This window comes from Lolium perenne, chromosome 2 (assembly GCF_019359855.2).
Source record: "Lolium perenne isolate Kyuss_39 chromosome 2, Kyuss_2.0, whole genome shotgun sequence".
Classification (NCBI taxonomy): domain Eukaryota; kingdom Viridiplantae; phylum Streptophyta; class Magnoliopsida; order Poales; family Poaceae; genus Lolium; species Lolium perenne.
Genome location: NC_067245.2, coordinates 317,074,018 through 317,087,707, shown reverse-complemented (window position 1 = coordinate 317,087,707; position 13,690 = coordinate 317,074,018). Strand labels below are relative to the sequence as shown.

The following is a 13,690-nucleotide window of genomic DNA, read 5'->3' as shown; positions in this document are numbered from 1 at the left end:
TGACAAAACACTTCCTAATATTTTATTCACCTTGAGAGGGTTGGCTGCTCCTATTTAGTAAGTTTGAGAGTTATGGAATGTAAAATCATTTGGTCCCTTTTTAATATAAACCAAAAAGTTTTTTAGACAGTTTCTGAGTAAGTATTAGAGAAGTATGTTGCCAAGGTGAGAACATATGAAATTTGCAATTATTGATGTAGAGATATTTCTTTATAATTGCTTGATGATATGTTCCTTTGAAAAGAAGAGACAAAAGTCATACATGTGTGTGCACAAACGATTTATATTTTTTATAACTGAATTAGTAAAACAAAAGAACTATGATGTGCTAAAAGTGCTAAAGGCTAGAAAGACTAAATGATGTCCTTCCTGTACTATTAAAGGATTTCTGCATCAGGCGCATGCTAGGAAAGCATTAGTGAAAACAAGTCACTAGCTATAAGGATGGTATAAAGAGGATTTGCATGTAGTACGTGCATAGTCGTCCAGAAAATAAATAGTATATATTCCATTTGAAGTGTTATGCATGTATGGAAGGTTTAGTTGTGAGTCGTGTCGGGATGATTGTTTTATTGATGAAGCCGGCCAAGAGCTCGCCAATCTTGCAGCAATATCTAGGAAGAAAGGATCCAGCAGCCACCAGTTTATTGATGAAGACGGTGATGTCGCTTCCCCCGCCAAGCTCCAACCATGGGAGCATCAGCACGAGCAGCAGCACCCCTAAAAACGCCATGGATCTGGGGCCAAGATCCAGACCTTCTGCCTTCCCTACGGACAGACCGCCCAAAACGCCGGCAGAGGCCGAAAAACCAACAGAAAACTAAAGATCTAGCCCTAGACTACTCCGGCGCCTAACCTAAGCCTACTCCGGCCAGCTAATCCGGCGGAGCGGCCATGGGCGGCCCGGTCAAGGAGGAGAACCCCTCAAGGCTACTGTAGCAGACGGAGAGCATGGAAGGGGGAAAGTGAAAAGCCCCTGCTTATAACAACTCAATGTATTCGTGTTCCTGATGTACGAGAATGTCCGACAAATATTGTCTATCATACGTTTAGACCATCTCCAGCTGCGTCCAGTTTACTTCGTGCCATTTTGGGGAAATGTCGCTCCCCAGCCGCGCCCCCCCAAAAAGTAAAAGTGCACGAAAATAAAGGTTTCATTCAAAATTGATTATATTTTACAAGTTTAAATGAAACCCCTAGATTATGGCCTACTGATCGCCCGGCAGTGCATCCGACGACCCCGCCCCGTGTCCTCCCTACGGAGCGTGACGAGAAGACGCCGATTCTCGTTCATCGTGTCGTCTCATGCCCTTCCCATCTGCACCGCCTGGAGGGAGAGTTCGACGGCATGGCGAATCTGCTCCTCTTCGCGGACACGGGCGTCGTCATGTAGCTTCTTCTGCGACTTGAACGACTCAACAAGCGCTAGTTGTTGCGCCGCCGCCTTCTCCGGGTCCAGCCCATCGTCGTTGAACCAGTCGAAGTCATCACCGTCGTCCTCCTCCTCCGCCTCGTCGTCCTCCTCCTCCATTTGCGCCGCTGCAGCCGCCGCCAACGCATCCGCCTTCGCTTCCGCTGCCTCAGCCTCCTCCCGCAGCTGCTACCTCAGCGTCTCCTGCCGCTGACGTTGATGGAGCTCCCGCTCCATGCGCAGGCGCTCCCGCTCTGCACGCCACCGCTCGTCCATCTCCGTCACGCCTCTTCCACCGTGGCGGCGTCGAACACCTCTATGGTGTCCGCTAGCACCGCCTCCTCTCACGCTTCATTCTCCGAAGCTTTCGGGTCGACGTCGAACTCCTGCGGTGGTGGAGGCGGAGGTGGAGACGGTGGTGAAGGGAACTGGCTGGCGCCCGCGCGGTTCATCATTGCGTAGGTGGTGCGTAGACGACGAGGTATGTGCTTGCGGCGGAGAAAGGGATGTCGGTGGCTGCGGTGGCTACCATTGAACGGGGGAGGCCTTTTATAGACATCGGTGTCGCGGGAAGAGGCGGGAAGAAAGCACGGGAAGAGGCCAGAAGCAGCGGGAAGAAAGAGCGGAACGCGCCGTAGCGTGCGAACACCAGCAACGCGTGGAGGTTGCGCAGTGCTGACGAGACATCTCGCCTGCCCCTACATGACCATTAAGGCAAAGTTGTGATGTTTCGTTCGTGTGTCACTGACGCTCCGGGTCAGCCACTCCCCGTCTCGCTTCTCGCCGTGTCCGATCCGTCCGGAGCGTCCCCTATGAACCGGGAAACAGGCTCGGGACGCCGGACACCGTATTGAGCCAGGTCACCTTATTGCGCTCCTTATTGTGCTCCTAGGGATCCGTGCCGCTGGACCACAGCTCTCGATGTATGCAGGTCTTGGACAAGTAGCGGTGGTAAGAGGAGGTACGCGGACTTGGTGGTGACGACGAGGGGCACGGCGTCGCGGCACTCCTGCATCTCCGTCGTGCGCTGGTGGACGAGGTCGCGCCAGGTCCGGCAGACGAGGCGCAGCCGCTGGCGCGAGGTCCATGGGAGCCGCACAAGGATCTCCACCAGGACGTCCGTGGGGATATGTATCGCAACCGCAGCGGCGTTATTGGCTCAGATCCGTATGCACCGGTTCACTTCCATCATACTTGTAGGATCCACCTGGTTCGTTCCGTGCCCGATCGACCCGTCTTGAGCGGAAATGCGGAATCGTAATCGCAAGTTCTTATACTGAATCGAAATCAAAAACCTAGATCGCCTCTGCCAATGGAATGCGCATCACGGAAGCACTGCAGATGTACTCCATTCATTCCATGAAACTGTCTTGGATATATACACAGACTAGATAATGTCTAAAACTCTAGATACATCTTTTTTCAGATAAATCTAAAACAACTTCCATGAAACGGAGAGAGTAACATTATTGTCCCTGTCCGCTGATCTTCATTGACGACGGAGAAATGAGGCTGCCGTCCGTCCCTACCAGCAGCTACCATGATGAGCTTTAGCCTAGTCAAGCTGGTGCGAATGGTAGCACACGCACTGCTTTATCAAGGTTTTGGTTTAGTTAGGTCTCAGTTCAGCTAAACAAGCATTATTGTAGGACCATGCGAACTTAACTTGTGGACACCTAAACATGTCGCCGTACTAGACAAAAGAAATGGATAAAATAACGTAAATTATAAAGAACTGCAAACTTCAAAAATCAGGAACACAACACAAAATCTGTGCATCTCCAATTCTTCGGATTCAATAGCTCTACTTAAACATGCTAAACTATAACCAAGTCGTAGGTCGCGGTGAACCTGACATATGTTAATTGGCACATTCAGTAAACATACAACCTTTTCAGAAAATAAGATCTCAATCTGGCACTCAAATATAAAGCTGAACTTTTACATAGTCAGCCAAGACATTTTGACACTAGGAAACTAAAATCTAACAATTCAGTAGAGTTACACCAAATACTGGGCAGTAGCCGTTTACACATAGCAACTTGCAGGCTACCACAAATAATCTGTCTTCGTCCGACGCAAATCCATAATCCAGAACGCTGGAGAGATAGATACATATGCTACGCTGTCCATTTTGTCAAGAACACCATACTGTGTAAAGTTAGGCCTATCTGGCACCGCTGCAATCCTAGATCTGCAGCATGCACAGCAAGCACAACAAAGTGAACCAATGCAAGAGCAGAAAAATCTGGAAATGCTTCAAGTAAATCAATTAGCTATTGTCCACTGAAACTGGAAAAAGGAAGAAAGTGAGAATTCTAACCAGTTAATGAGGATATGCTATGTCCTTTGGATGAAGTGGTGCGAAAGCAACTCTGATAAGTCTGAAGCAGGAATGCTCTCCAAGCCGAACAGCTCTTGAAGTTGGGAATCACATAATATTGATGCGTTCGGAGCATCCTACACGCAATAAAAGATAACATAATGGGACAGGGAAGCGTGATAGGCAAATTTTCCGCCACTACTTTATTGAAAAATATATGCTCCAAATAAATGTAATTCTGCTAGTATTCAACAAAGTTGTTTCCTGTATTTGAAAAGTGTATTATAAAACTTTTTAGATGGATGCAGTTCCAAACCACAATCTACATTCTAAAATCAAACAATAACTGCAACATATCCAGATGACCAGTCACTCATGTCTTCCAGTGGGAAGGAGTAAGAACACATCAACTTAGTATCTTTCCTAAGACAAGGTACTACAACATTAGACCCAGCCACTTTAGCATAAAAAGCACTATATTTCAATGATTTAACGCAGGAGAAAGAGAGAGTTACAGTTAGTGGATTATTCATTAGTTCTTCTGCTGTTTACTCCTGAGCAGTGGTTTTCAAAGCATAGAATGTTTTCAGTAGATTCATTCAATATGCATCTCCAAGAAAAGAGCATATCAGCAGCCTACCAAAAAATAAAAAAGCTAAGACACATCCATACCTCAAGCTGATTTGCTTTAATGTAATCCCAAAGATACTTAAGGGCATCATCATGAGGCACTGTTCCTTGAACACCAATAAATTTGGCTAGTGCATCAGAAACAACCACATAGGGTTGATTAACAGGAGGCATTTGTTGAGGAGCTGGACTGGGCGCCTTAAACTTTTTTGCTTCTTCTGCAATATCAAAACAATATATTTGAGAACTCTAAAATATAAAATTAAATACAGATGTATATTATCAGGCAAATGTAGATAAGTAGGAAACAAAAGCATGTACTTGTTGGGTCAAGAGGAGTTATATGCTTGGCCAACAATTTGTTCATCTTAAACATGTCAGTGGCATCAGTTTCAAAAACGATCCGAAGTTCATCATTGCAAATGATCTTCCTTTTATCATCAGGATCCTGAAGGTTATTCTGCCTGATATATGCCCATAACTGCTTCACAATCTGAATGAAGAGTACAATGCTAAATATTCAGAAGTGGGTCATGGGAGAAGTTAGTCAAGGGAAAGAAATCAGATGTTATTTTCTGATCTAGGCTAGTCAAGAAATTGAAAGTACCTGAGTTCTTGACATGGCAGTATCGCCAACAACAGCCTGAAGTTCAGGTGAAATCGCACAAACTTTGTTTAAGCCACCAGGCCCACCTCTTTTCCGCTTAGTGCCACTGCAAAGAGTTATAAACATGTCACACCAATCAGTTTACGTGCATAAGTGAATTCCATGACCACTACATGCAGCATTAAGTCAATATATTTTTCAAGCCGAATAGATTGGACCAGGTCCATTAGCAGAATAACTCAAAAGGCATATCCTAATACTAGTACAACCTATGTATCAAGTCAGACAGAAAAAAAAAAGTGAAACACAAATCCAAAGAACAAAAGTAGAGAATATAGCATAATCTGGCATGTGCATGAAAAGCTGCTACCGTATGTATATATACTCATCCAAGATATTAGAAAAGCTAAAGTGTATTTGTTGTGCCGTTTTATTGCTGGACCCCCTCTCCATTGTATGTGTTTGGAAGAGACAAGTCTAGTCTACTGGCCGGGACCATTTAATCCAAATCAGGTTGGGCAGAAAACAAGAGTTAACACAGAAAAAAGAGCAGGAGGTTGCACTCAGCTTCTTGCAAGAAAACTGAAGGAGATTCCACCGTTGAAAAGAACTATCCAAGTACAGCCTATTATTGTTTCCCCAAAAAGGATCAAGTACAGACAGCTTAATTTGTAGTTTTTTTGTACAATAAAGCACAACTCTTTCCTGAACTTGAAGCCCTAGGATAGAAATTCCACGATTGAATTGTGGACAGGAAGCTCAACATGCAGTATGTAAGCAATCAAATCAGCAATTCTTAGTTTCTGCAGTTGACTAGTCTAGTTGAATGGCAAGTATTGGCAGACAGGAGAAGTAGAAACAAAGAAACAGTTACTAATGCCAATCAGCCATAACAATGAGCTGCTGAACAAAAGACTACTAAAGTCCATCAGCAAACGGTGTCTACAGAGTGGACACTGGACAGACAACAGATTTGGTCATAGTAAGATGCTGAGCCCATACACCTAAGCATGAATTTACCATTCCACGAATCGAGATTAGCAACGAGCAGTTGAAGCTCAAATCCGTACGATTGGCAACGCTAATCAAACGACTCGACCAGCAAAATGTCGAATTGATTGGGTGCTATGAGGTCGCAGTGGACTGAAATTAGGGGAAGAAAACCCTAATTCGATAAAAATCTCACCTTTCCTTGTTGTTGTCGGCGCCGGCCGGCGGCGCGGCCGTGGGGGAAGCCACGCCCCCGACCCCAACCCCGGGGCCGGGCGGGTGCTGGAAGGAGACGGTCCCGCCGGCGGCGACCCCGGCGAGGGCGTTGGTGTAGCGGAAGGCGAGCGGGGGCGGCGGGTAGAAGGCCATGGCGGGCACGGGCGGCTGCGTGGAGACCGCGGCGTTGGTGGTGGCCGAGAGGACGGGGGAGAGCTGCTGCGGCGGCGGCATGGTCTGGTAGATGTACTGCGGCTGCATCACGGCGGCGAACTGCTGCTGCTGCTGCTGGAAGTCGAGCGGGAGTTGCTGGAGCTGCTGCTGCGGCTGGAGCTGGGGGAGCGGCGGCTGGGGCTGCTGGGACTGGAGGAGCGTGGAGGGGGTTGAGGAGGAGGCGGCGGGGGGCGGCGGGGGAGTGGTGTAGGGCTTGGGGGGAGGGGGCTGGAGGCGGGGGCCGAAGAAGAGGTCCATCTGGTCGCGGATGTAGGGCGCCTTGTGGGAGAGGTCGACCCCGAGCTGCGCCTGCGCCCGCTGCAGCACGGTGGCGAGCGAGGCGGTGGTCTCCCCGGCCTCGAGCGCGCCCCGCAGCAGCGACTCCACGCAGCCGGCGATCTCCTGGTCCGACACCATGGATGGACGCGCGCGCGGGAAGGAGAAGAAGAAGGAAGAAAACTCAAATCTCGCCCGCCAAAAACCTCGCTCGATTCCCCTCTCTGTGTCTCTGCAGCCTGGTCTCCCCTCTCTTTGTCTCTCTCTCTCTCTCTCTCTCTAGCCCGCTCCTCCGCTTCTCTCTTTCTCTCTCCTGATGAGACTTTCTCTCTCCTCTGCTAATCTGTTTTGTTAAGTAGGGTTTCTTTCCCATCGTCGGGAGGGGATGACGAAAAGGACGGCACGCACTGCCGACGCGTCCACGCGGGCCGCTGGCGATTGGGGCCGGCGGTCAACGGGCCCACGTGTCAAGGGGTGAGGTAGGGATGAGATGCGTGTCGAGAGGAGAAGAGGAAGGTGAGGTGAGGAATGACGAGGGTGCCCTCGGGGTTTGGATGCGGTTGTTGAGTCAGAGTGGGCGTGGGGCGCGTTTCTGCAAGGGTGGGCCCGCCGGGACGTGTCTGTCTACGGTTGCAACAAGAGAAGATGGGATCGTGCTGCTACAGGCGTGGGCTGGGCCGAGGCTAGATTTGGGCTGCGTAGAGCAGTCCGCCCAAGCCTTGCTCGAAGAAAAGGAGGCCCGTGCAACCCAATCGACAGTGTTTACCGCATCTCCAACGGGGTGACTCATTTCAGCGTGCGCCATTTACATCGGCTAAAATGGTTGAAATCGACCGCACATCCATTTGTGTCGGGGGTGGCTCTAGAGGCACGACGCATTTTCTGCTCGAATTTCTGTTTTTTATAACATGAAAACATAATTTATATAGTTAAAGACATGGAAAAAAAAACCTAAACGTCTGCGCCTACTGCTTCTCCTCGTCGCTGTCGAGCACGATTAGCTCCGGTACCACCCACGGCCAATTGGGAACCGGCGGAACGTACGCCGATGGTGGAGGCGCCCAGGGTTGTGGCTATGGCGGTGGCGGGGGAGCCCACGGTTGTGGCGGCGGTTGAGGAGCCCATGGCTAAGGTGGGGGACCCCACGGGTTGTACGGCGGTGGTTGTCGCATCGCCGAGTCCTGTAGCGCCAGTCGTAGGGCTTCATCCTCCGACATGCTCGGCGGCATGATGCCCTCGATGGCGTAGGCGGGATCGGCGCGGAGGTCCGATGGGAAATACAGCCTCCTTCGCCGGATCTCGGCGCTTCTATCTGGCTAGTGCAGACACGGGAGGGGCGGGCACCCGGTGATAGCTGAGCCGCCAGCCACCAGGCAATTGCACGGCCGACCAGGCGTCACACGGCGTACAGTTCCCGTGCATCAGCCTCCCCACGTTGACGGGCAGCGGCACCCTCTGCGTCCGCTCCCCCTTATTGGTGCCGCTGTCGGACGCCTCAAAGTCGTTCTTCTTCTTCCACATGGTGTTGCGGCGGCGCGCGACGGTGGAGGTGGGAGTGGAGGTGTAGGCGAGGGCAGAAACTGTGCCGGTCGACTTTTAAGGCCGGCCGCGCGAGGGAAACGATGTCATTAAAGGCGGCACAGAAGCCTAGCCGCCGCCCGCCAGTGCGAGCGCAGAACAGGCAACCGCGTTATTGAAGGCGAAGGCTGCGGCGCAGACGCAGAAGCGATGCCCTTAATATAGGCTCGCTGCAAGACGGGTCTATGGAGGAAGCGAGCGGATCCTCGACGCGACCGCACAGCGTCCACGAAGACGCAAACGTGGCGCATATTTGCTCCACCTACGTGGCACCGTTTGCGTCGCTGAGAACGCTCCCGGACACGATGCGTATTTCCGGTACGCGCGCCCCGGTGGAGATGTCCTTATCAGCTGGTCTATGTTCCGTTTCCGTGCCAGCAGTTTTTGCCGAGGTCGTTTCTTTTTCGATCTCCCGCAACTTCCTTTCCGTCTTCTTCCAAGATCGACCCAATTTGATATTCTGATTCCTTCTCACATTCGGTTCACAAGCCTATGACACCATATAAGAAAAACAGACCCGCTATGCTCTTCACCGCCTCACCGTCGTCGTCACGATCAGGGGCAGATGGCACGCCCTCCGGTGTCCGCGCTCCCAAGGGAGATGCTGCAGGAGATCCTCGTGAGGCTGCCGACCGCGGACATCCTCCGGTGCTGCTGCGTCTGCACGCTCTGGCGCAGGGTCGCCACGAACGCCTCCTTCCAAAACCTCCACGCGGGCAGCAGATCCGCCGCTGCCGACAAGGATCATCTCGCGCTGCTCGTCTCGGAGAAGCGCGAGCCCGGCGGCTGCGCGGACGCGGCCGTGTTCCACGCCTCCACGGGAAAGCCCATGTGCACCCTCGCTAACCCGCCGGGCCACCGTCTCGCCAACCTCTGCAACGGGTTCCTCTGCTTCGCGCCCCGCGCCGCGGTCGTCTGCAACCCCGTCACCGGCGACAAGCTGGACCTCCCCAGGGCGCCGCCTCTCCGGGGGCTAGGCATAGAACAGCGCCAGCTTTACGCCCTCGGGTTCAGCCCGTCCACCAACCAGCACAAGCTGTTCCGGCTCTCCTCCTCCTCCTCGGACTACTGGAGGACCGGCGCGAGCGCCGTGGACGTGTGCACCCTAGGCGACACGCGCGGGTGGCGCCAGCACCCGTACCTGTTCCCCCATCGCCCGGTGGACGACGGCTCGCCGCCGGTGCTCGTCGGCGGCACGCTCTACGTGGTGACGTGCAGGGACCACAACGACAGGAGGCCCGACAGGATTTTACAGATCGACGTGGCGACCGAGGCGCACTGCACGTACCGTCTTCCGAAGTTCGAGGACCCCGTGGACGACGTGCGAGTGACCGCCTTCGACCTCAGCGGGCGGCTGTGCCTCGCCGTCAACACGGTGCACTGGTGTCGCCCGAAGCTCGTCTTCTGGGTCGTGGCGGTGGACAGTGACGATGGAGGCCGGTTCTTCTACTACTGGCACCCGCGCTACAGCTTCCATCTAGACGCCGACCTCACTGGCGGCGGCACCATGCGGTACGACGGCTACAGCAGCCTGCCGAGGGCTGCGTGGCTTGACGACGATGGGATGCTGTGCTACAGGGTTGGTGACACCCTGTACATGTACGACACCAACGGGTACTCGCCGTGTTCCCATCTTGGTAGCCTGCCATGGAACCAGCAGCTCCAGGTCCCGGCAGCCGACGAGTCGCCGTCGACTGACCGATCGTGGAGTGTCTGCGGGGGTTATCGTCCGACCCTGCTCTCGCCTCTCGCCTTTGCGTTGCCGCCATCCTTGCACGCCCAAGAGCAATATGAGCACGTCTTGCTGCGTGCGTTGCGATCTAACAAACCAGAGCAACGACGACGCCTTCCACCAGCCGGGTGTCGCACCAATTGGAACGACCGAGCTGCCAAGAGGATTTGTAGATGAAGAGGCTGCCTAGCTATTTACCCTGATGTCGAAGGGCTCATGTGTCGTGTCCTTGATGAAAGTGGTGGCTTCAAGTTCAGCATTGGGATGAAAGACACAAAATTAACCTTTGTTTGGACTTGTCATTGTTAGACAACTTGTATACCATGTACAATACGGTATGCAGTAGTACTCCACACGTATATATAGTCCTATGCACTACAACGTTAGGGGCTTTTCCGACTCTATATAACACGTACCCGAGGCCTCCAACGAGGCCATCGTTTCCGCCATGTTGCGATAATATGGTATTAGAGCCACTCTTCCTAACCTAGCCGCCGGACAATCTCAAAACCCTAAAACTCGCCATCACTGCAGGTTTTCCTGGTCACCGCGGCCTCCACAAAGCTCCCTGCCATCGTAGAACATCCTCTGCCGCCGCCCAAAACCACAACCCAGGACACACGACCCATGATCATGAACTCTCTCTCTCCTCTCTCTCTCTCTCTCTCTCTCTCTCTCTCTCTCTCTCTCTCTCTCTCTCTCTCTCTCTCTCTCTCTCGCGTCTGACATGTTAGCTCATGTGGTTGGCCTTGAGACCACCGACGCGGTTTGGTCCATCATCACGTCCATGTTCTCAGCCCCGTCCATGTTCGAGGTCAATCACATGTGTGCCCCTCTCAAAAGCACCAAGAAGGGCTCCCTCGCCGCTGCCCAATACTTCTCTAAGATTGAAAGATCAAGATCTCTCCATGAGTGTTTTGTGTGTTTGATAACAACACTCGAATATATTTCACCGTGTGCATAGTTGCCTTGAGCACGGTGCCCTCGCTGAACACCTCAGGATCGGAAGACTCAATAGTAGTTGATAGGTTTTCTGATTTTGTGTGTGTATCACGGGGCGACGTGGTTGGAGAGGAAAAGAAAAGAAAACAAGTCCAGCAAAACCGGTAATACTAGTGTCGAGTGCGGTAGTACCGCTACCACACTCAGCACCAGGTACACGTCAGCTGAAACCTCGCGGTTGTACTACCGCTCCCTTCTGGGACCGGTAGTACCCGTCGAGGTACCGCTGATGGTATCGTCTTTTGGGGAAATGCTTACAGGATGCAAGGCGGTACTAGGATCGGAAGTCCCGCTTGAGTCACCTGCGATGGTGAAACGAGGTACTTCCAACCATGTACCGGCACGGTACCGGTCATGCAAAACACGCCGGTACCACCGCCCTGGTACCGCAATGGTACCGGGCAGGAACCCGGGGCTCCTGGAGACCATGCCGGTACCATACCGGTACCGGTAGTACCGGTTGAGCCCCACGTGACACTCGCGAGAGGCCAGTGAGTGACCTAAAGCGGTAGTACCGCTCCCATAAGCGGTAGTACCGGTTGAGCGGAACATGCCGGGCCACCGTCTCGCCAACGTCTGCAACGGGTTCCTCTGCTTCGCGCCCCGCGCCGGCGACGCACCGGCGGTCGTCTGCAACACCGTCACCGGCGAGAAGCTGGACCTTCCCAGGGCGCCGCCTCTTGGGGGGCTAGGCATAGAACAGCGCCAGCTTTACGCCCTCGGGTTCAGCCCGTCCACCAACGACCACAAGCTGTTCCGGCTTTCCTCCTCCTCCTCGGACTACTGGAGGACCGGCGCGAGCGCCGTGGACGTGTGCACCCTAGGCGACGGCCGAGGGTGGCGCCAGCACCCGTACCTGTTCCCGCATCGCCCGGTGGACGACGGCTCGCCGCCGGTGCTCGTCGGCGGCACGCTCTACGTGGTGACGTGCAGGGACCACAACGACAGGAGGCCCGACAGGATTTTACAGATCGACGTGGCGACCGAGGCGCACTGCACGCACCGTCTTCCCGAGTTCGAGGACCCCGTGGACGACGTGCGGGTGACCGCCTTCGACCTGAGCGGGCGGCTGTGCCTCGCCGTCAACACGGTGCACTGGTGTCGCCCGAAGCTCGTCTTCTGGGTCGTGGCGGTGGGCAGCGATGATGGAGGCCAGTTCTACTACTGGCACCCGCGCTACAACTTCCATCTAGACGCCAACCTCACTGGCGGCGGCACCTTGCGGTACGACGGCTACAGCAGCCTGCCGAGGGCTGCGTGGCTCGACGACGATGGGATGCTGTGCTACAGGGTTGGTGACACCCTGTACATGTACGACACCAACGGGTACTCGCCGTGTTCCCATCTTGGTAGTCTGCCCTGGAACCAGCAGCTGCAGGTCCCGGCGGCCGACGAGTCGCCGTCGACTGACCGATCGTGGCCTTTGCGTTGCCGCCATCCTTGCACGCCCAAGAGCAATATGAGCACGTCTTGCTGCGTGCGTTGCGATCTAACAAACCAGAGCAACGACGACGCCTTCCACCAGCCGGGTGTCGCACCAATTGGAACGACCGAGCTGCCAAGAGGATTTGTAGATGAAGAAGCTGCCTAGCAATTTACCCTGATGTTGAAGCGCGCATGTGTCGTGTCCTTAATGAAAGTGGTGGCTTCAAGTTCGGCATTGTTGGGATGAAAGGCACAAAATCAACCTATGTTTGGACTTGTCATTGTTAGACAACTTGTACACCACGTACAATACGGTATGAGTAGTACTCCACACGTATATGTACGCCCTATGTACTACAACAGTAGGGGCTTTTCCGACTCTATATAACACGTACCCGAGGCCTCCAACGAGGCTATCGTTTCCGCCATGCTGCGATAATATGGTATTAGAGCCACTCTTGCTAACCTAGCCGCCGGACAATCTCAAAACCCTAAAACTCGCCGTCACTGCTGGTTTTCCTGGTCGCCGCGGCCTCCACGAAGCTCCCTGCCATCGTAGAACATCCTCTGCCGCCGCCCAAAACCACAACCTAGGACACACGACCCATGATCATGAACTCTCTCTCTCTCTCATGTTCGCTCATGTGGTTGGCCTTGAGACCACCGATGCGGTTTGGTCCGTCAGCACGTCCATGTTCTCAGCCCCGTCCATGTTCGAGGTCAATCACATGTGTGGCTCTCTCAACAGCACCAAGAAGGGCTCCCTCGCCGCTGCCCAATACTTATCTAAGATGAAGACCTTTAGCTTCGAGCTCACCGCCCTCAGCAAGCCCGTAGATGAAAGCGAGCTGGTCAATTGCATCTTGAACAGCCTAGACAGCTCCTACAACGACGTTGTCACCACTATGAATGGAAACCCCGGTACCAAACTTGATGACCTCATGATCAGATATGTGCTCGTGATCACCGACAAAATATGATGCCATCCACCAGCGATTCTTTCACCTTGACGGCTAACCTTGCTTGGTGTGCCCGTGATGATCGCTCTCGAGGTAATGAGCGAGCATGTGCTGATGACAATCGTGTTCCTCGCCATGGTGATGATGATCGTGGCTACCGGCGCGGTGAGGATGATCGTGGCCACCATGGCCACGGAGATGATAGAGACCATGGCTACCGCGGAAGCAATGATGGCGAACGTGAGTACCGCGGACGTTATGATGACGGGCAGATGGACGACATGATGGTCGTCGCCGTCCCAGTCTGTCGTTGCCTAATCGACGGTAC

The 13,690-nt window shown here is 53.4% G+C and overlaps 2 protein-coding genes across 2 annotated transcripts; one reads left to right on the top strand and one right to left on the bottom strand.

Moving 5' to 3' along the window:
• Nucleotides 1-3,284: 3,284 nt before the first annotated feature.
• Nucleotides 3,285-6,956, bottom strand: LOC127336727 (uncharacterized). Its single transcript, XM_051363566.2, has 6 exons — nt 6,158-6,956; nt 4,972-5,077; nt 4,686-4,857; nt 4,407-4,582; nt 3,735-3,871; nt 3,285-3,605 (listed from the first exon to the last, which is right to left on the bottom strand). Exons 1-5 carry the CDS (start codon nt 6,805-6,807, stop codon nt 3,752-3,754), a joined length of 1,224 nt encoding a protein of 407 aa, XP_051219526.1. The 5' UTR covers nt 6,808-6,956; the 3' UTR covers nt 3,285-3,605; nt 3,735-3,751.
• A 1,853-nt stretch (nt 6,957-8,809) lies between these two features.
• LOC139835893 (putative F-box protein At3g52320) lies at nt 8,810-10,153 on the top strand. Its single transcript, XM_071825788.1, has one exon. The coding sequence runs from the start codon at nt 8,810-8,812 to the stop codon at nt 10,151-10,153; it is 1,344 nt and encodes a 447-aa protein (XP_071681889.1).
• The last annotated feature ends 3,537 nt before the right edge of the window (nt 10,154-13,690 follow it).

What these genes read in the sequence shown, in the direction of transcription:
- LOC127336727 (XM_051363566.2), bottom strand. Translation starts at nt 6,807, where the DNA reads ATGGTGTCGGACCAGGAGATCGCCGGCTGCGTGGAGTCGCTGCTGCGG. An exon ending in GCCGACAACAACAAGGAAAG is followed by an intron (nt 5,078 to 6,157) that starts GTGAGATTTTTA and finishes AACTCTTTGCAG; the next exon opens with TGGCACTAAGCGGAAAAGAG. An exon ending in AACTCCTCTTGACCCAACAA is followed by an intron (nt 4,583 to 4,685) that starts GTACATGCTTTT and finishes TTGATATTGCAG; the next exon opens with AAGAAGCAAAAAAGTTTAAG.
- LOC139835893 (XM_071825788.1), top strand. Translation starts at nt 8,810, where the DNA reads ATGGCACGCCCTCCGGTGTCCGCGCTCCCAAGGGAGATGCTGCAGGAG.